Raw genomic sequence first — 21,307 nt, 5'->3', positions numbered from 1 at the left:
ACCTTGGTTGTGGTTCCATAATGAATTGTCCAAACATCTAAAAAAGTTAAAGAATACAGCAGGACGTTTATCAAAGAAAGCGGACACCCCAAAAGAAAGCAAATATCCCCTCCAAAAAATAATCGCACTTACCAGGCCTCAAACAATTACAGTTCGCAAGTACCAATGGTGGATGGGCTCTCACACAGAGATCTGTGTCACTGTCAGGTCCCTCACCGTTCCATTTGCATTGCACCGCAGAGCTGTGTATACAGTGACAGAGAAGGCAGAGGCAGTAATAAACCGTCTGTGCCTTATGTAGAGATGGACGGATTTCCTCTCCATTGCTACATGATTATGTGTAGCTGCGCTGCTCTTTTATTTTTCCACCAACATTGCCGTATAAAGCATAGTGATTTTGTTTTTTTGTTTTTTTTCTTTAAAATGACTCATAGGTTTTAATTTTGCCATAAAATCTACTGGAAATTAAGTAAAAATTCAAAATGCGGTGAAATGGTGAAAAAAAAGTAATTCCATCATTTTTTTTTTTTTTTTTATATATATATGTTTTTTACTACATTCCCGATGTGCTGAAAGTGAGCGGTCAGCGTGATTCTCCAGGTCAGTGTGATTACGGCAATATCAGACTTCCACATTTCTTATTATCTCAGCGGACCCGTGGACGTTCGGCTTCTGCTGGTCCAGCTGAACATTTGTAAAGATCGGTTCTGGACTTGGACTTGACCTGAAGTTTATTTGAAGTCACTGATTGGCAGTTCGGGTCTCCGCCCACATGCAGCCATAAACAGATCACTAACGGGAGGGTGGGGATTTTCAGTTTTATTTCTTGGTGCACAATACATCTGATCACATGACAGCGGTTTCCATACGTGAAGCCCCCCGAACTCCAAACCTGAACTTTACTATCTTGGAGAAGTCTGAGTTTATAATGAACACCGAACTCCAGGTTCACTCATCTCTAGAAGTAAATAAAAATCAGAGTTTTGTAAAAAAAAAATCAGTTTGTGTCTCCATTTTCCGACATCGGTTGAGTGAGGACTTGTTTTTTGCTTGATGAGCCGACGTTTTCATTGATACCATTTTAAGTGCAATACTTTTATGGGTCGGTTTTGCCACTTCATTTCATGTTGAAATTTTTTTTAACTGCCCAAATGATATCTTCCCTTCATTATTATCTCGATTAATGTTACATATCGGCTCATCTCCTTCCCATTCAGGTCCTTATAATATCGGATCCTCTCAGTGGTTTTATTCTATATAAGAGAATTCTCCTGATTGCCCCGTGAAGGATGGATATGGACAGGGACAAGATGGCGGAGAGGATATTACACCTCACCCTAGAGATCCTCTTCCGGCTTACTGGAGAGGTGAGAGATTCTGATGACGTCACATTACATCATTCTTATCTATGGGAATAACAGATGGACAGAACTGGAGAGGTGAGGACTCTGGAAATGTCTGGAGTGAGATTTATTACTGTGTCTCTCCATAACCAGGATTACACAGTAGTGAAGAAGACCTCTAGTGAGCGCTGTCAGGCCCCTGTGTCTGAGGGATGGGGAAGACCCCTGAGCCCAATCACGGGGCCTCCACCTCACCCCCCGATACATGAGGACATCAATGACCAGAAGATCCTAGAACTCACCTACAAGATGATTGAGCTGCTGACTGGAGAGGTGACACTGCTGGGAATGCTGGGACATTATACAGTAACGCTATGAAGGGATCGGGGGTGACGGTATCATTGTATGTGTCAGGTTCCTATAAGGTGTCAGGACGTCACCGTCTATTTCTCCATGGAGGAGTGGGAGTATTTAGAAGGACACAAAGATCTGTACAAGTACGTCATGATGGCGGTTCCCCAGCCCCTCACATCACCAGGTAATAGACAGGACTAAATACACACGGCCTATAATTATCTGTATGTAAGGAATGAATTCAGTCCCTGTATGTGTCTCCTCCAGGTCTATCCAGTAAGAGGACAACACCAGAGAGATGTCCCCGTCCTCTTCTCCCACAGGACTGTAAACAAGAAGATCCCGATGTTCCTCAGGATCATCAGGTAGATGGAGAGAAGGTGCCATGAAATCTCCCTATGATGTGTAGACGGCTGTGAAGGTCTTGTGCTCAGTCTTGTTTTATCCTCCAGTATTATATGTGTTCTACTTGTGTAATGAGAGCGGTGGAGATGGCAGGATTAGAGCTGATCATAGATGGGACTTCTCCATCTGTCTGTGACTTTTACAATATTTCTCTCAGGGTGAAGATCTGCCCCATATTAATACTACAGAGACATATGTGAGGGGTGATGAGCGGAGTAAAGAGAAGATTCTTACAGGTGACAGTGCAGGTGAGTAGTGGTCTCTATAAACTGACGTGTAAAAGGATAACAATGTTTTGATCTTTTGACTTTCATTCTCCATATCTCACCATCACCTTGAACGGGAGACGACCTTCATTTTATAAACAATTATTTTGGCTATATCATACATAAATTATTTATTTTTTATTATTATAACGCTATTTATTCCATGGCGCTTTACAAGTGAAAAGGGTATACATAAAAAACAAGTACAACAATCATGAACATTACAAAACAGACTGGTATAGGAGGAGAGAGGACCCTGCCCGCGAGGGCTCACAGTCTGCAGGGAATGGGTGAGGATACAGCAGGTGAGGGTAGAGCTGGTTGCGCAGTGGTGTACTGGACTGAGGATTATTGCAGGTTGTAGGCTTGTCGGAAGAGGTGAGTCTTCAGGTTCCTTTTGAAGCGCTCCATGGTAGGCAAGAGTCTGATATGCTAGGGTAGAGTGTTCCAGAGTATGGGGAAGGCGCGGGAGAAATCTTGTATGCAATTGTGGGAAAAGGAGATAAGGGGAGAAGAGAAGGAGATCTTGTGCGCGTCTGAGGTTGCGTGCAGGTAGGTACCGAGAGACTAAGGCACAGATGTAAGGAGGACACAGGTTGTGGATGGCTTTGTATATCATGGTTAGTGTTTTGAACTGGAGTCTATTGGCAATGGGAAGCCAGTGAAATGAATGGCAGAGAGAAGAGGCCGGGGCATAACAAGGGGAGAGGTGGATTAATCTGGCCGCAGAGTTTAGGATAGATTGGAGGGGTGCAAGAGTGTTGGAAGGGAGGCCAGAAAACAGGAGGTTGCAGTAGTTGATGCAGTAGATGATGAGGGCATGCACTAATATTTTTGATGATTCTTGATTAAGGAATGCACAAATCTGGGAAATATTTTTGAGTTCTAGTCGGCATGAAGTAAAGAGGGCTTGGATGTGTGGCTTGAAGGATAGCGCTGAGTCGAGGGATACTCCGAGGCAACAAGCTTGTGAGACTGGGGAGAGTGAGCAGCCATCAACTTTGATGGATAGGCTTGTTAGATGGGTTGAGAGATGAGGAGAAAAGATAATGAATTCTGTTTTATTCATGTTAAGCTTTAGAAATCAAGCAGGGAAAAAGGATGAAATAGCAGACAGACATTGTGGGATTCTGGTTAGTAAGGAGGTGATGTCAGGTCCAGAGAGGTAGATCTGCGTATCATCGGCATAGAGATCATATCGAAAGCCGTGTAACTCTATGAGCTGTCCCAGGCCGAAGGTGTAGATGGGGAACAGCAGGGGTCCAAGAACTGAACCTTGGGGGACACTGACAGAGGGCGAGATGAGGAACTGGTGGGAGACGCAGAAAGTTTGGTTGGTTAGTTATGAAGAGATCCAAGATAGGGCTAAAGGGGGCTTTACACGGTAGCGATATCGCTAGCAATTTCTATGTAAGTACCCGCCCCCGTCGCGCATGCGATTGTTTGTGATCGCTGCCGTAGCGAACATTATCGCTACGCAGCGTCACACATACTTACCTGGTCGGCGTCGTCGCTGTGACTGCCGAACAATCCCTCCTTCAAGGGGGAGGGACGTTCGGCATCACAGCGACGTCACCGCAACGTCACTAAGCGGCCGGCCAATCAAAGCAGAGGGGCGGAGATGAGCAGGACGTAACATCCCGCCCACCTCCTTCCTTCCTCATTGGGGCCGGCGGCAGGTAAGGAGATGTTCCTCGCTCATGCGGTGTCACACATAGCGATGTATGCTGCCGCATGAGCGATGAACCACAACGCTAAACAACCCTTACCGATTTTTGACTTTGGGACGACCTCTCCATGGTGAACGATTTTCACCATTTTTGAGGTCGCCTAAGGTCGCTGGTAAGTATTACACGCTGCGATATCGTTAATGACGCCGGATGTGCGTCACTAACAACTTGACCCCGGCGACCAAACATTAACGATATCGTAGCGTGTAAAGCCCCCTTTAGTCTGTGATGCCCAGAGATGACAGAATGTGTAATAGGAGGGAGTGGTCCACTGTGTCAAAGGCAGAGGACAACTGATCTACAATGACCCTCCTGAAGGCTTCCATTGTGCAACCCTTTGGTGACTCCAAAAGGAGAAATGGAAATTTCTCCTTGTACCTTAGTTTTAGAATGGTGGCCAACCAGTATAGGATGTAGGATAAAATGTGTATCATGCGAGGGTCTTGCCATAGACACTAAAGGCCGCTTTACACGCAACGACATCGCCAACAAGATATCGCTGGGGTCACGGAATTCGTGACACACATCCGGCGTCGTTAGCGACGTCGTTGCCTGTGACACCTCTGAGCGACCGCTAACGATCCGAAAAACGGCAAAATTTGTTGATTGTTGACACGTCACAATTCCCAAATATCGTTGCTCATTTTGGACGCAGGTTGTTCGTCGTTCCTGAGGCAGCACACATCGCTACGTGTGACACCCCGGGAATGACGAACAACAGCGTCCTCCGGCAACGAGGTGGGAGTGACGTTAATGCGGCTGCTCTCTGCCTCTCCACTTCTACTGGTGGCCCGCTGTGTGACGTCGCTGTGACATCGCACGAACCTCCCCCTTAGAAAAGAGTTTGTTCGCCGGCCACAGTGACGTTGTTAGCAAGGTATGTGCATGTGACGCGTACTAGCGATATTGTTCGCCACGGGCAGCGATTTGCCCATGACGCACGCACGACGGGGGCGGGTGTGATCACTACCGACATCACTAGCGATGTCGCACCGTGTAAAGCGGCCTTTACACATGAACTGTGCCATGTGGGCCAAGCTGCAAACAGGCAAATGTTCTGTGTCCCAAAAAGGAGGAACAATACCCATCCTCTCCTCATGTTGACTCACCTACTCCTCCACCTCCTCCTCTCCAGCCCATCCATGTTGGACAGACATAATGCTGGGGTTGAGAGTTCCCTCAGTAGCATTGGGAATCACCTCGGTAGCACAGAAAAACAAGTCCTCTCTCTCCTCTTCCTCCTCATCACCCAATTTTGCCTCAGAAAATTGGCTGGACTGATTAGTATCACCCACTGGCTCCCTAGCCACATGCTGGACACTCAAAGCTTCCTCTTTGAGATTATGCAGTGACTGCTTCAACAGACATTTCAACAGACACTGCAGCGGGATGGTTAAGCTGATAATAGCCTCATCACTGCTCACGAACTTGGTGCAGTACTCAAAGTTCTCAAAAACCTCACAAATGTCAGCCATCCACACACACTCCACAGTTGTTATGTGTGGTGGCTGACTCTCAGTCTGACGGGGTATGTTGAAGCTGATATTAAGCTACTACCGTCTGCTGCTCACTAATCCTCACCAACAGATGATATGTAGAGTTCCACCACGTGGGCAGGTCACACATGAATCAGTGGCTTGGCAAATGACATGCTTTTGCAGCACTGTAAAGGCCCCGTCACACGGTACGATGTATCGTGCGATCGCATGAGCGATCGCACCTGCCCCTGTCGTTTGTGCATCACGGGCAATTCATTGCCCGCGGCGCACAAAGTCGTTCACCCCCGTTACACGTTCTTACCTCCCTCACTACGTCACTGTGGGCAGTGAACATCCTCTTCCTGAAGGGGGAGGGACGTTCGGGGTCACAGCGACGTCACACAGCGGCCACCCAATAGAAGCAGAGGGGCGGAGATGAGCGGGATGTAACATCCCGCCCACCTCCTTCCTTCCGCATTGCCGGCGGGACGCAGGTAAGCTGTGTTTGTCGTTCCCGGGGTGTCACACGGAGCGATGTGTGCTGCATCGGGAACAACGAACCACCGGCGCGCAGAAGGAGGAGCGACTTTATGAAAATGAACGTGTCAACGAGCAACGATAAGGTGAGTATTTTTGCTCGTTCAGTCGTTCGGAGGTGTCACACGCTACGACATCTCTAACTATGCCGGATGTGCGTCACGAATTCCGTGACCCAGACGACATATCGTTAGATATATCGTAGCGTGTGATGGGGCCTTTAGACCAGCAAAAGCGGTAGAGGAATGGCGGAAATGGGCACTAATACAGCACACCTTCTCACGGGAATCTGAGCTTACAAGTTGCATGTACACCAACTCAATACTCCGGCTCACTTTTTTGTTTTTTTTTTTTACCTTCTCAGGTAGGTACGGCAAGTCAGGGTATGTTTTGAGAAATTTCTGAACAACTAGGTTCAGCACGTGAGACATGCATGGCACATGTATTAGCTTGCCGACCTTTTAAAGCCACCACCAGATTACGCCTATTATCACAGATGACCAGGCCAGGTTGGAGGTGCAGCAGGGAGAGCTACTGTACGGTTTGTTCTTTTACACCTTGCCACAGCTCTGCTGCAGTGTGTGGTTTCTGACCTAAACAGATCAGCTTCAGCAGAGCGTGTTGGTGCTTAGACGATGCGTTGCTGCACAGCTCCCTGCTTGGCAGTGATGGGGAGGGTAATTCAGCAGAGGGTGAGGAGCAGGAGGAGGAGGAGAGACAGGAAGTGGGATATGATGAAGCAGAAACCCAGATAGGAGTTGGGCCCATTATTCTTGGCGTGGGTAGAATGTGTGATGTTCCAGTTTGCGACTTTGTCCCAGCCTCCACCAGGTTCATCCAGTGTGCTATAACAGATATGTATCGTCCCTGTCCACAACAACTTGTCCATGTGCCTGTTGTTAGGTGGACCTTCCCGGTTATGGTGTTGGTCAGAGCACAGTTGAGATTGTTTAACACATGCTTGTGTAACGCGGGGACGGCACACCAGGCAAAATAGTGGCGGATGGGAACACTGTATCGTGGGGCAGCCACAGCCAAGAGATCACGGAAACACTGTGTTCCCACAAACCTAATCAGCAACATTTCCATGGCTAGCAATGTGCGGGTTTTTGTACCTGTCGGTGCGTGGCTGTGTATTTACGCTTCCTTTCTAAGCTCTCAGGCACAGACAACTGGATACTTCGCTGGGACATCGAAAGTGGATGTGGTTGATGTTTGCGGTGTCTCTTCAATCACAGCTTGTGAGCAGGAAGTATGAGTCTGTTTCCTGGACAGCAGATTGTGAAGGACGTAGCACAGGTGACATGGCAGTGGTTTGACCCGCAGACACAAATTTGGTATCCTGATGTTCTGCCCATCTACTGTCGGTCTGCAGTTCCAACGTCTTGTCTGCTCTATACTTGAAACTTAACCTTTCCAAAACTGAACTACTTCTATTCCCTCCATCTTCTAACCTCCCTAAACCTGACATCTCCCTCTCTGTGTGTGGTACCACGATAACTCCTAGGCAGCAGGTTTGCTGTCTGTGGGTTATGCTCGACACCGATCTCTCCTTCACCCTATGTATACAATCTCTTGCCCACTCCTCTTGCTTGCACCTCAACAACATCTCTAAAATCAGCCCCTTTCTTACCATGGAAACTACAAAAACCCTCACTGTGGCCCTGATCCACTCCTGCCTTAACAACTGCAATTTTCTATTAATTGGTCTTCCCCCTAACCAGACTCTCCTCTACAGTCCATCCTTCATGCGGCAGCCAGGGTCACCTATCTGGCTATCCGTTACGCGGATGCTTCTGCTCTGTGCCAGTCATTGCACTGGCTGCCTATATATCACAGGATCCAATTCTAATTGTTTGTTCTCACCCACAAAGTTCTCCACAGTGCGGCACCCCCCTACATCTCCACCCTCATCTCTGTCTATCACCCTATCCATTCTCTACACTCTGCAAACGACGTTCGACTAACATCCACACTAAAGGCTGCTTTACACACTGCGATATCGGTATCGAGATCGCTAGTATGGGTACCCGCCCCCATCTGTTGTGCGACACAGGCAAATCGCTGCCCGTGGCGCACAACATTGCCCAGAGCCGTCACACATACTTACCTGCCTAGCGACGTCGCTGTCACCGGCGAACCGCCTCCTTTCTAAGGGGAGCGGTTCGTTCAGCGTCACAGCGACGTCACAGCTGCGTCACTGAACCGCCGCCCAATAGAAGCGGAGGGGCGGAGATGAGCGGGATGTAACATCCCGCCCACCTCCTTCCTTTCGCATAGCGGACGGGAGGCAGGTAAGGAGAGCTTCCTCGTTCCTGCGCTGTCACACGGAGCGATGTGCGCTGCCGCAGGAACGAGGAACAACTTCGTTACTGCTGCAGTAACGATTTTTGAGAATGGACCCCCATGTCACCGATGAGCGATTTTGCACGTTTTTGCAACGATGCAAAATCGCTCATAGGTGTCACATGCAACGGCATCGCTAATGCGGACGGATGTGCGTCACCAATTCCGTGACTGCAATGAGTTCGCATTAGCGATGTCGCAGCGTGTAAAGCCCCCTTAAGCCAAACCTCCCACTCCCGGATCCAAGACTTCTCCCAAGCTGCACCGATCCTCTTGAATGCTCTGACCCAAGAAACCAGGACGAACCACAACTCACTCATCTTCAGACATTCCCTAAAACACAGTTCTTTAGGGTGGCCTATCACGCTCCCTAATCAAATTAAATTCAGTCCATCCACGACTTCTCACAACATAACTCTCCATCAAACTCCACCACACCCAAAAGCATCTCAAAGATTGGCTGACTAGTTCAGGCAGCCTTTATCTATCCCCCATATCTTTGAGATAGCTGGATTGTCATTGGAAATGAGCACCTGTACCTTGTACCCCCCCCCCCCCCACCACCTCATTGTAGATGTAAGCTCTCATGAGCAGGGTTGTTTTTGCTATAATTATTGTATTTTCTGGGGTGCTTCGCTGCCATGTGGTTCCACATACTGGTGGTGCTCAGTTTTCATTTGACCTGAGCTTTGCTCAACTTGGTATGGCAGATGCTACAGATTACAATTTTTTTCTCTGAAGGACTTTCAGAAAAATGTCCAGACAGCGGCTGAACGACCCCTTTCCCTGACTTGGACCACAGTGGGGGTGCTCTTCGGAACAGTTGACGCAGTTCTCACTCTGGGCAAACCACTACCCCTTGGTGCCTGTGTTGATGCTACATATCCATCTTCCTCTGTGTTGCTGTGCTGGCTATGCATGTCAACGGTACAGGTCAGATCAGTGGACTCATCATGGACCACCTCGTCTTCCATCTCATCCTCCTTCGCAGTTGAGATTGTACGCTGCTCTAATGGCAACTGTGTCTCATCATCATCAGTCTGCACCTATGGAGACAGTAAATCAGGTTCCTCAAAGTGGCTTTCTTCTGGCCGTAGGTTCTCAATACTCAACTCACACCACCTCCTCTCATCCCTCTTCAATGCTGCACGGTGAGAGGCCAGAGCCAACCAAAGGATACATACAAAACAGATCCTCAGAGTGGCCAAGCTTGGGGTCATGTCTCCTGTGACTTATGATGGGGGGAGGAATGAGGACCAGGTTGAGGATTGGATGGAGCAGCCTTCTGTGTATTCACAGTAGACTGTATGGTCGTGGAAAATTTGATGCTGCTTGAGAAATGTGAAGAGGCCCTATTGTCTGCCATCCAAGATAGAATCTGCTCTCGCTCTTCTGGTTTACACACACGTTTACATTCCAGACTGGGAAATTTGAGGAGGCGGAGGGTAAAGCCCAATGCTACAATGGGCGCATTGTAAACTGCTATGGAATATGTATTCCACTATCTGAGTCTCATTAAGGGAGGCACCGCCCAAATGTATAAGTAAGAGCAGTCCCTCCAAAATGTACGTTACTGGGCCACCTCAGGGCCCTCACCAAACTCAGGTTTCTTGACACCTGCAGGCCCTCTGAAAATTTGAATTTAGTGCTACAGAATGACGTGGAGGAGGAGAGTAAAGCCCAACGATTAGGGATGATCGAATACCAACATCCCCACTGACACTCGCCAACAAGCTGCTTCCAAACTCCTCTCCCTTGCTTCGTCTTTTGGCTTAACTCAGTGGTCCACCTCTGCCACCCACAAAGATGGACACACACTAGACCTCATCTTCACCCGCCTCTGTCCCCTTTCTGACTTCACAACTTCCCCCCTCCCCCTATCTGACCACCATCTTCTGACCTTTTCAGCCCTGTCCTCCTCACCTACCCCCCCTGTCCAGCACCTAGCACATCCCCGCAGAAACCTTGCACACCTCAACATGCACACCCTCGCCGACTCTATCCTCCCACTGTCCTCCATATCGTCCCTCCACGACACAGACAGCGCCACCACTTTCTACAACACCACCCTCACATCAGCTATTGATTCAGTCGCTCCCCTTGTGCATGGCAGAGTGAGACGAATCAATAGACAGCCCTGGCACAACAGCCTCACTAAAAAACTTAGGCAAAGGTCTAGGGCTGCAGAGCGGCGGTGGAAGAAAACACACTCCCAGGAAGACTTCACCACATTCAAAAATGCAATTCACACATTTCGTTCAGTCCTCACCTCCGCTAAACACGATTACTTCAGAAACCTCATATCCTCTCTAACACACAACCCCAAACAGTTATTCAACACTTTCAACTCCCTCCTTCGCCCACCACTGCCCCCTCCAACCTCCCTCATTTCTGCAGAAGACTTTGCCACCTACTTCCAAGAAAAAATCGACCTAATAAGGCAAGTCTTCTCTGCTCAGCCACCACAACCCCTTCATGTAGCTGACCACTGCCCCTCCCCCATAAACTTCCTCCCCACCATCACCGAAGGAGAGCTTGCACGTCTGCTCTCAAAAGCGCACCTCACCACCTGCGCACTTGACCCCATGCCATCCCACCTCCTTCCCAACCTCACCACCATCCTTATTCCAGCCTTAACCCATCTCTTCAACCTATCTTTAACGACCGGAACCTTCCCCTCTGCCTTTAAACATGCAACAGTCACACCTATCCTAAAGAAACCTTCCCTCGACCCAACCTCTACTACCAGCTACCGCCCCATATCACTACTCCCACTTGCCTCAAAACTCCTGGAACAGCACGTCCACGCTGAACTTTCCTCCCACCTCTCCTCTAACTCTCTCTTTGACAACCTACAGTCCGGCTTCCGTCCACATCACTCCACCGAAACTGCCCTGACTAAAATCACAAATGACTTGCTTACTGCCAAAGCGAACAAGCACTTCTCTATACTCCTACTCCTAGACCTGTCCTCAGCCTTCGATACCGTTGACCACTCCCTGCTACTACAGATCCTCTCTTCCCTTGGTATCAGAGATCTTGCCCTCTCTTGGATCTCTTCATACCTCTCAAATCGCACTTTTAGTGTCTCCCACTCCCACACAACCTCTTCATCCCACCATCTCTCTGTTGGCGTCCCTCAAGGCTCTGTCCTAGGACCCCTACTTTTCTCTATCTACACATTTGGCCTGGGACAACTCATAAAGTCCCATGGCTTTCAGTACCACCTATATGCCGACGACACCCAGATCTACCTCTCTGGCCCAGATGCCACATCTCTGCTGTCCAAAATCCCGAAATGTCTATCTGCTATATCCTCCTTCTTCTCCTCTCGCTTCCTAAAGCTCAATGTGGCCAAAACTGAACTAATCATCTTTCCTCCGTCTCACCTACACTCTCCACCTGATCTATCTATTACAATAAATAACACCACGCTCTCGCCAGTACCCAAAGTTCGCTGCCTCGGAGTGACCTTTGACTCTGCCTTATCCTTCATACCACACATCCAATCCCTCACCACCTCCTGCCGTCTTCAACTCAAAAATATTTCCAGAATCCGCCCTTTCCTCAATCTGCAATCTACTAAAATGCTAGTGCATGCCCTCATAATCTCCCGCCTCGACTACTGTAACATCCTCCTCTGTGGCCTCCCTGCCAACACGCTTGCCCCTCTCCAGTCCATCCTTAACTCTGCTGCCCGACTTATCCACCTCTCTCCTCAATACCACCCCGCTTCTCCTCTCTGCATGTCCCTCCACTGGCTTCCAATCTTCCACCGTATCCAATTCAAACTTCTAACACTAACCTACAAAGCTGTGCATAATCTTTCCCCTCCGTACATCTCCGAACTAATCCCCCACTACACTCCAACACGTCACCTCCGGTCCTCCCAAGATCTCCTCCTCTCCTCCTCTCTCATTCGCTCCTCACACACCCGACTCCAAGACTTCTCCCGAGCATCCCCAGTCTTCTGGAACTCGCTGCCTCAACACGTCAGACTATCCCCTACCCTTGCAAACTTCAAAAGGAACCTGAAAACTCATCTGTTCAGAAATGCCTACAATCTACAATGAACTCGCTGCCGCCCGACCACCGTGCGGAGCTGCCGCCCGACCACCGTGCGGAGCTGCCGCCCGACCACCGTGCGGAGCTGCCGCCCGACCACCGTGCGGAGCTGCCGCCCGACCACCGTGCGGAGCTGCCGCCCGACCACCATGCGGAGCTGCCGCCCGACCACCGTGCGGAGCTGCCGCCCGACCACCGTGCGGAGCTGCCGCCCGACCACCGTGCGGAGCTGCCGCCCGACCACCGTGCGGAGCTGCCGCCCGACCACCGTGCGGAGCTGCCGCCTGACCTACACCCCACCTATTGTCTCCTCCCCATAATCCTATAGAATGTAAGCCCGCAAGGGTAGGGCCCTCTTCCCTCTGTACTAGTCTGTCTACTGTAACTTGTATACGTATTTTGTATGTAACCCCCTTATGTACAGCACCATGGAATTAATGGTGCTCTATAAATAAATAATAATAAATAATAAATAAAATACCAAAATATCCGCTTCGACGAATATCCGACGAATAGGTCGCCGCTATTTGAGTATTCATGAATATTCGACGCCCAATGTAAGTCGATGGGAAACCCGAATAATTTCACGTTGGACCTAACGGTGACCTGTGGTGACTGAGGAAAAAGCTGAAATGGATGGGAACAGGCAGAAACAGTATGGGCACAGCCTGTAGAAGGTTGGAAATAATCTGGAATCATGCCTGGTCTCTCTCTGTCTCTCTCTGTCTCCTCATTCACGTTCCCTTTTGTCATGCTTTACACTGCATGTGCGTTTCAAAAAGCATCCAAAATGATGCGTTTTAAATGCATTTTAGATGCATTTTTGACAGTGCGGTCCCACTCAGCTCTATTACATCCCCATAGAGCATGGCTGGCTGCCAGACAGAGCTGCACGATCACAATAAACTCGGATGAACTTCACCCAACTTCATTGTGCGGCTGTGTCTGATTTGTGACTGCAAGTCACCTGAGTGACTGAAGTGAGCCACGCGATCAGCGATGCCGTCACTCAGGTTACCTGCGGCCAGCTCGAGTCCTCTTCCTGAGATCGGTGGCCGCGGGTAACCGGAGTGACGTCATCGCTGATAGCATCGCGGCTCACTTCAGTTGCTCTGTGGAGCTCACGGTGAGCGGCGGTGTTCTATGGTTACTCCTGTCATCTTCATGTAGCAGAGCTGGATGCGTCGTGGGACCTCGTGTGGATTACGTCGGACCTGGAGGGGTATTTGGGCATTTTAATAAAGTGGTGATAGAGGGTGAGGTTTTTTTCGGCTTTTATTCCAAATAAAGGATTTTTTTGTGTGTATGTGTTTATTTTCTTTAACTTGTAGGTAATTCATGGGGGTGTCTCAGATGCCTGCCATGATTAACCTAGGACTTAGTGGCAGCTATGGGCTGACATTAAGTCCTTATTACCCCAATTGCCACCTCACCAGGGCAATTCGGGGGGGAGCCAGGTAGAGTCCCGGGACTGTCGCATCTAATGGATGCGGTAATTCCGGCCAGCTGCTGGCTGATATTTTTAGGCTGGTGGGCTCTCCATAACGTGGGGCTCCCCATCCTGAGAATACCAGCCTTCAGCCGTGTGGCTTTACCTTGGCTGGTATCAAAATTGGGGGGGGCTGCACGCTGTTTTTTTAAAAAGTTATTTATTTATTTTACAGCACTACATAGACCCGCCCACCGGCGGCTGTGCTTGGTTGCAGTGAGACAGTTTTCACTCAATGTGGGGGCTTCTCTGAATGCAACCAATCATAGGTGCTGGTGGGCGGGGGAAGCAGTGAATACGAGATGAAATAATGAGCGATACGAGATGGAATAATGAGCGGTATTTTCAAAAGTTGGAGAAGCCGCCAGAACAGTGGCTGTGCAGAACAGAAGCCAGAACAGAAGCCGTGCAGAGCCGTGCTAGTGATCGATCAGTGATTAGTGAGTATGATACAGGGATGGAGAGGGAGAGACAGACAGACAGAGGGAGACCAATGGACAGACAGAGAGAGCTTTATAGCTGGTTCTGCATTCACAGATTTGTGATTTGGCGATTTTATGGAGCTGCTAGCAGCTACTGGACACAGTCTTCAGCCCTTACAAGGACTATTTATTAGTTGATCTAAGAACGCTCACCCACCCACAATACAGTTTATCTACACCGCCAGCTCCCTATGACTGCGTGTTCACAAAATGGCCGCTGGCGTATATAGCCCCCAAGACGCTATGCGGCCGAGCCAATCATAGTAACACCACAACAAAGATGGCTGCTGCATTACTCTGAGGGTAAACAACATCAGATGTGTTCATTGGCTGGAAAACAGGCGCCAGGAAGTCAGAAATGAAAATGAAAGTATCGGAGTGGATGTTGTTTTATTCGTCAGATACCGAATGTCGCGAATAGCCTGTTATTCGTCGGATATCGAATAGTTGCGAATACATACACTCATCCCTACTAACGATACAATGGGCGATTTTTTTTTTTGGTTGTTTTTTTTTTCTTTAAATGATTTAGTTTATAATTTTACCATAAAATCTACTGGAAATTAAGTAAAAATTCAAAGTTTGGTGAAATAGTGAAAAAAAAAATTCCATTTTTTTTATTGTTTTTACGCCATCAACGATGTGCTGGAAGTGAGCCGTCAGTGTGATTTACGGCAATATCAGACTCCCACATTTCTTATTATCTAAAGGTGGCTTTACACGCTACGACATCGCTAATGCGATGTCGTTGGGGTCATGGAATTTGTGACGCACATCCGGCCGCATTAGCGATGTTGTTGCGTGTGACACCTATGAGCGATTTTGCATTGTCGGAAAAATGTGCAAAGTCGCTCATCGGTGACATGGGGGTCCCTATTCGATTATCGTTGCTGCTTAAGGCACAATGTAGTTCTCGTTCCTGCGGCAGCACACATCGCTATATGTGACACCACAGGAACGAGGGACTTCGCCTTACCTGCGTCCCACCCGCAATGAGGAAGGAAGGAGGTGGGCGGGATGTTTGTCTGGCTCATCTCCGCCCCTCCGCTTTGATTGGGCAGCCGCTTAGTGACATTGCTGTGACGCCAAACGAACCACCGGTCACAGCGACGTCGCTAGGCAGGTAAGTAGTGTGACGGGTCCGGGCGATGTTGTGCGCCATGGGCAGCGATTTGCCCGTGTCGCACAACCGATGGGGGCGGGTACGCACGCTAGCGATATCGGTAACGATATCGCAGCGTGTAAAGCGGCCTTAAGTGGTGACTAAAGATGAGCGGACCCGTGGACAGTCGGCTTCTGTTGGTCCAGCTGAACATTTGTATAGATCAGTTCTGGACTTGGACTTGACCTGAACTTTATTTGAAGTCACTGATTGGCAGTTCGGGTCTCCGCCCACATGTAGCCATAAACAGATCACTTCCGGGGGAGGGCGGGTTTTTTCAGTTTTATTTCTTGGTGCACAATACATCTGATCACACGAGAGCGGTTTCCATACGTAAAGCCCCCGAACTCCAAACCTGAACTTTACTATCTTGGAAAAGTCTGAGTTTGTACCGAAAACCGAACTCCAGGTTCACTCATCTCTAGTAGTGAATAAAACACAGACTTTTGTAAAAAAAAAAAAAAATCAGTTTGTGTCTCCTTGTTCCGACATCGGAGTTGAGTGAGGACTTGTTTTTTGCTTGATGAGCCGACGTTTTCATTGATACCATTTTAAGTGCAATACTTTTATGGGTCGGTTTTGCTACTTCATTTCATGTTGAAATTTTTTTTTTCTTCCTAACCAAATGATATCTTCCCTCCATTATTATCTCCATTAATTTTAAATATCGGCTCATCTCCTTCACATTCAGGTCCTTATAATATCGGATCCTTTCAGTGGTTTTATTCTGTTTTCAGAAAATCTCCTGTCCAGGATGGATATGGCCAGGGACAAGATGGCGGAGAGGATATTACACCTCACCCTAGAGATCCTCTTCCGGCTTACTGGAGAGGTGAGAGATTCTGATGACGTCACATTACATCATTCTTATCTATGGGAATAACAGATGGACAGAACTGGAGAGGTGAGGACTCTGGAAATGTTTGTAGTGAGATTTATTACTGTGTCTCTCCATAACCAGGATTACACAGTAGTGAAGAAGACCTCTAGTGAGCGCTGTCAGGCCCCTGTGTCTGAGGGATGGGGAAGACCCCTGAGCCCAATCATGGGGCCTCCACCTCACCCCCCGATACATGAGGACTTCAATGACCAGAAGATCCTAGAACTCCCCTACAAGATGATTGAGCTGCTGACTGGAGAGGTGACACTGCTGGGAATGCTGGGACATTATACAGTAACGCTATGAAGGAATTGGCGGTGACGGTATCATTGTGTGTGTCAGGTTCCTATAAGGTGTCAGGACGTCACCGTCTATTTCTCCATGGAGGAGTGGGAGTATTTAGAAGAACACAAAGATCTGTACAAGGACGTCATGATGGAGGTTCCCCAGCCCCTCACATCACCAGGTAATAGACAGGACTAAATACACACGGCCTATAATTATCTGTATGTAAGGAATGACTTCAGTCCCTGTATGTGTCTCCTCCAGTTCTATCCAGTAAGAGGACAACACCAGAGAGATGTCCCCGTCCTCTTCTCCCACAGGACTGTAAACAAGTAGATCCCGATGTTCCTCAGGATGTGTTTCCTCCAGTTCTATCCAGTAAGAGATATCTACTCATTTTCTTTCTGCACTAATTTTGTGTTTACATTTTTAGGCTTTCTGCTCTATTTTTTTTTTTTTTCTACTGTATTGTCTTTCCTTCTGTTTGTTTTCTAGTGCCTTTTCTATGTTGTTATGATGGCAACTCAAAGACCTGCAGAGGGTTCATAAATACCCTGTTTCCATGAAAATTAAACATAGTCCAAAAAAGGCAGAACGGAGCCGGGGCAGAGTCATGGGCGTAGTGACCCATGACTCACCTTTGCAGGGCAACAAGGGGTTAATTGTAATGTTATAGAAAGAGCGGGCTTTCTGCGGGGTCAGGAGTTTAAGGGGTGGATTTATAGTGCCAGGGGAGGGAATAAGGGGGGGGCTGTATATATATGTGTCCAGGGAGAGAGGGTGGGCCATCACTTCGGCCCGAGGTACCTATAGAGGCAGGTCCCCGTGTCACCTCACTCGATCTGCCCCCTGACCTGATGGCAGAGATCCTGGAGCAGCTTTGGGCTGCTGCTGGCGGCGAGGATGGAGCGGCGGTCAGGACGGCGATCAGGGAGATCCTGGGAGCTTCAGAAGCTGCTGTAGGCGCTGCCCCCCCCCCTCCACTCCAGAGCACGCGCAGTGCGAGGGCGCCGGAGCGGTTCTCACCTAATGTGGCTCCTGGTCCTCAGCGGCGCTGTAGGAGCCCCTCCGGGGACCCTCCTCGCAGAATGACTTCGGCGGTCTCTGCACGCAGGAGCAGGCAGGGGAGGAATCCTTCTCGGCGGGCTAGGACCTGTGGCGGTGGGCGGTCCCTCCAGGGATCATGTGACCAGCTCAGCTGCCTCTACTACTCAGGGCTACGACAAGATGGCGGCGGTTCTTCCTGGCGATGCTCCAGTCTGGGGGACTGCTGCACAGCGTGGAGATGTGAGTGCTGCAGGGCCCCCGGGGTCTGAAGTCAGGAGGACGTCTGATCCAGGAACCTCGTCTGCGATGCCAGGGCAGGAACCATCTTCCAGGAGGTCAGCGCGTGCCGGGTCGGAGTCGTCTGACAGGTGTGGGGCGCTGCAACGGAGGATGTCATCACCAGCAGGGAGGTCGCGGTCCAGGCACAAGTCGCATTCAGGGAGGAGGAGACGGTCGCCGTCAGAGAGGTCAGCGGCGCGTGGAAATTTGCCAGCACGGCAGGGGCCTGCGTCTCGGAGAAGGTCTTTTTCGCGGTCAAGGTCGCGTTCCAGGAGGAGGTCGCCTTCATGGACACGGGCGACATCGGGGGCGAGCCAGCCTGCATCTCATCATCCAGTCTGCTCCCTGGTCGTCCGACCAGGTTCGAGCGTGGCGGGCTCCCAGGTTCCCCCTGGTCGAGCTGCTGAAGACGCTTTCGTGCGGGGCCATTCCAGAGGGGATCGTCATCTGGAGTCCGGATTTTCGGCTGGTGGGTCTCATGTACCGACGCAGCTTGATGAGTATGCCTCTATGTTTTGTACGTCCTCACCTAGTTTAGTTTACCCGGGGGCGGCGGTGGCCAGGAGCAGGGAATGGGGGGTGTCGGGATGGCAGGGCCGAGCGCGGCGGGTGTTGACATCGGTAGTCTCAGCGACGTGATGAAGGGTGTGCGTGATTTGTTGGAGCGGATGGATAGGTCGAGTCGGGGGGCAGTCGGGTCTCCGTCCCTGCGTGGGTACCGAGTTCTGGGGTGTCAGCACCGGCTGTTGTTGTTGTGCCGACGGAGAGTGAGGCGGCTGCTGGGGATGGCGTGGCGGCTCCCGGGCAGACGGACAAGGATAAAGAAGGGGACAGGATTATTTTGGATGATAGGGCCAGAGGGGAGTTGTACGTTTGCTTTTGAGGGCCCTCTGGGGGCGCATTTGAAGAAGGAAGTGAAGGAAAAGATTTGGAAGGATGAGTACGTGGAGATCTTTTCTCTCCTCCCTCTGGAGAAGTTTAATTTAGATAAGAAAAAGAAGGATGATAGCAATAAGGAGGAGGAAGAAAAGTGGAGGTGGCGGCTGATCCCTCAAACGTTTGCTAACTGGTTACAGGCTTTTGCGATCCTAGGTAGTGTTATTGGCGAAAAGGCGCCGGATAATTGTTCTGGGCTATTCTGCTATATGGATGCTATAGCGGAAGCTCATAGGATTTATGGCGGGCAGACTTGGTTGCGGTATGATGAACAATTTAGGCAGCGGAAAGCTGTGCGGCCCAGTATACAATGGGATCAGAAGGATATCGGGTTATGGTTAAAAGTTATGGCACCGTCTCGTTATGGTCTGCCCTTTCACGGGGGGGCCGGGTCGGCCGGCCAACATACTGTTGGGGGAGCGGGGAACCAGGCAGGTGGCGTTGGAGCAAAGGCAGGGGTGTGCTGGCAGTTTAATGACAGCCAGTGCAAGTTTGGAAGCTCCTGCAAGTTTAAGCATTAGTGTTCCAGTTGTGGAGGTTCCTTCCATGGAGCGGCTCGTTGCTTTAAGAAGGGAAGGCCCAAGGCAGGGGGAGATTCTGGAAAAGGGGGGGGGGGAGCCCGGTGAGGCTTCACGAGATGGCCCCTTATCTAAATAGATACCCTAAGCGGGACAAGGCAGTGTTATTGGAGAACAGTTTTCGTGTTGGTTTCAGGATCCCCCCCTCCTCATTTTGTTCCTTTTCAGTTAAAGAATTTGTTGTCAGCAAGGTGCCACCCAGAGGTTGTGAATAAAAAGCTACTTGGGGATGTTGCATGTGGTTGGATGGCGGGTCTGTTTTCATCCCCAGCCCATTCTGAATCTGGTCGTATCGCCATTTCGGGTCGTCCCAAAGAAGGAGCCGAACAAATTCCGGCTCATTCAGCATTTGTCGTTTCCCAAGGGTTCGTCAGTGAATGATGGTATTGACCCGGAACTCTGCTCTGTGGTGTATACCTCGTTTGATGCAGCCATCAGATGGGTTCGGAGATGTGGTAGGGGAGCATTGCTAGCAAAAACGGACATCGAATCGGCATTCTGTTTGCTGCCAGTGCGCCCTGAGAGCATGGATCTGTTGGGTTGTTTTTGGGACGGATCCTATTTTGTTGATCGTTGTTTGCCGATGGGGTGTTCCATTTCTTGCGCTTATTTTGAAGCATTCAGTTTTTTTTTAGAATGGGCAGTGTGTGACGTGGCACAGCTCTCGTCGGTGATTCACTATCTCAACGATTTTTTGTTCATTGGCCCTGCCAAGTCGGCAGTTGTCGGATGTTTTTGAGGACTATGCAATGGTTGTCTGGCCGGTTCGGGGTCCCCTTGGCTCAGGATAAGACAGAAGGCCCGTGTACTTGTCTCAATTTTCTGGGTATCACGATTGATACCGGGTTGATGGAGTGCAGGCTGCCAGAGGAAAAAATCTCAGCTTTACGAGCAGAGGTGAGTTCAGCTGTTCGTTTTAAAAAAAATACATTTGAGGGACCTTCAGTCTCTGTTGGGCAAGCTGAATTTTGCTTGTCGTATTATGTCCATGGGCCGGGTTTTTCCACGAAGGTTGGCGTCGGCGACATCCGGAGCACATTCCCCATGGCATTACATAAGGTTTACCCAGGACCTTAGGGAGGATTTGGCAGTCTGGGGAAGTTTTTTAGAGAAGTACAATGGCCGGTCGCTAATGATTGCGGAAGTCGTAGATGATTTTGATTGTGAGCTTTTCACCGGCGCAGCAGGTGGTACAGGCTTTGGAGCTTACTTCGGAGGTAGATGGTGGGAGAGTGGCCAAAGGCATGGCATGAAGCAGGGTTTACGCGGAATTTGACGTTGTTGGAGCTTTATCCAATTGTGGTGGCAGTGTCCGTCTGGGGAGAGCATTTTAGCAACAAAAAAAATCAGTTTTCACTGCGATAACATGTCAGTTGTCATGGCAATTAACAACTTGTCGGTGCATCTCCTCCGGTTGTCTGCTTGTTGCGGTACTTTGTGTTGCAGTGCCTTTGCCTTAATGCATGGGTTGTGGCGGTGCATGTACCGGGGGTTGAGAACTCCATTGCTGATTCCCTTTCTCTCTTGCAGTGGGATGGTTTTTGGAGCCTCGCGCCGGAAGCGGAGTCCGCCGGCAGCATATGGCCAGCGGAGCTCTTGGAGTTGGTGTTCGAGAGGCGAGCTAGTTGATCAGAGCGTCAGTGGC

General features: G+C 49.7%; 3 protein-coding genes across 3 annotated transcripts in view; 2 read left to right on the top strand and 1 right to left on the bottom strand.

The window, feature by feature from the left end:
• LOC142259138 (uncharacterized) overlaps positions 1–21,307 on the bottom strand; it is a 111,842-nt gene that overhangs the window by 40,717 nt on the left and 49,818 nt on the right. The gene's annotated exons all lie outside the window — the stretch shown is intronic.
• Positions 1–21,307, top strand: part of LOC142259142 (uncharacterized) — a 110,939-nt gene that overhangs the window by 78,558 nt on the left and 11,074 nt on the right. The gene's annotated exons all lie outside the window — the stretch shown is intronic.
• Positions 851–21,287, top strand: LOC142259146 (uncharacterized). Its single transcript, XM_075331651.1, has 6 exons — positions 851–964; positions 1,497–1,676; positions 1,758–1,881; positions 1,965–2,062; positions 2,260–2,350; positions 21,193–21,287. Exons 1-6 carry the CDS (start codon positions 851–853, stop codon positions 21,285–21,287), a joined length of 702 nt encoding a protein of 233 aa, XP_075187766.1.

This window comes from Anomaloglossus baeobatrachus (assembly GCF_048569485.1).
Source record: "Anomaloglossus baeobatrachus isolate aAnoBae1 chromosome 5 unlocalized genomic scaffold, aAnoBae1.hap1 SUPER_5_unloc_29, whole genome shotgun sequence".
Classification (NCBI taxonomy): domain Eukaryota; kingdom Metazoa; phylum Chordata; class Amphibia; order Anura; family Aromobatidae; genus Anomaloglossus; species Anomaloglossus baeobatrachus.
The sequence above is the reverse complement of the archived record's forward strand: the minus strand, read 5'-3'. Positions and strand labels throughout refer to the sequence as shown.

Excerpts from the sequence above, each read along its gene's own strand:
- LOC142259146 (XM_075331651.1), top strand. The coding sequence starts at position 851 with ATGACAGCGGTTTCCATACGTGAAGCCCCCCGAACTCCAAACCTGAAC. Across the intron at positions 965-1,496 it reads AGGTTCACTCATCTCTAGAA|GATTACACAGTAGTGAAGAA; the intron begins GTAAATAAAAAT and ends CTCCATAACCAG. Across the intron at positions 2,351-21,192 it reads TCTTACAGGTGACAGTGCAG|TGGGATGGTTTTTGGAGCCT; the intron begins GTGAGTAGTGGT and ends TCTCTCTTGCAG.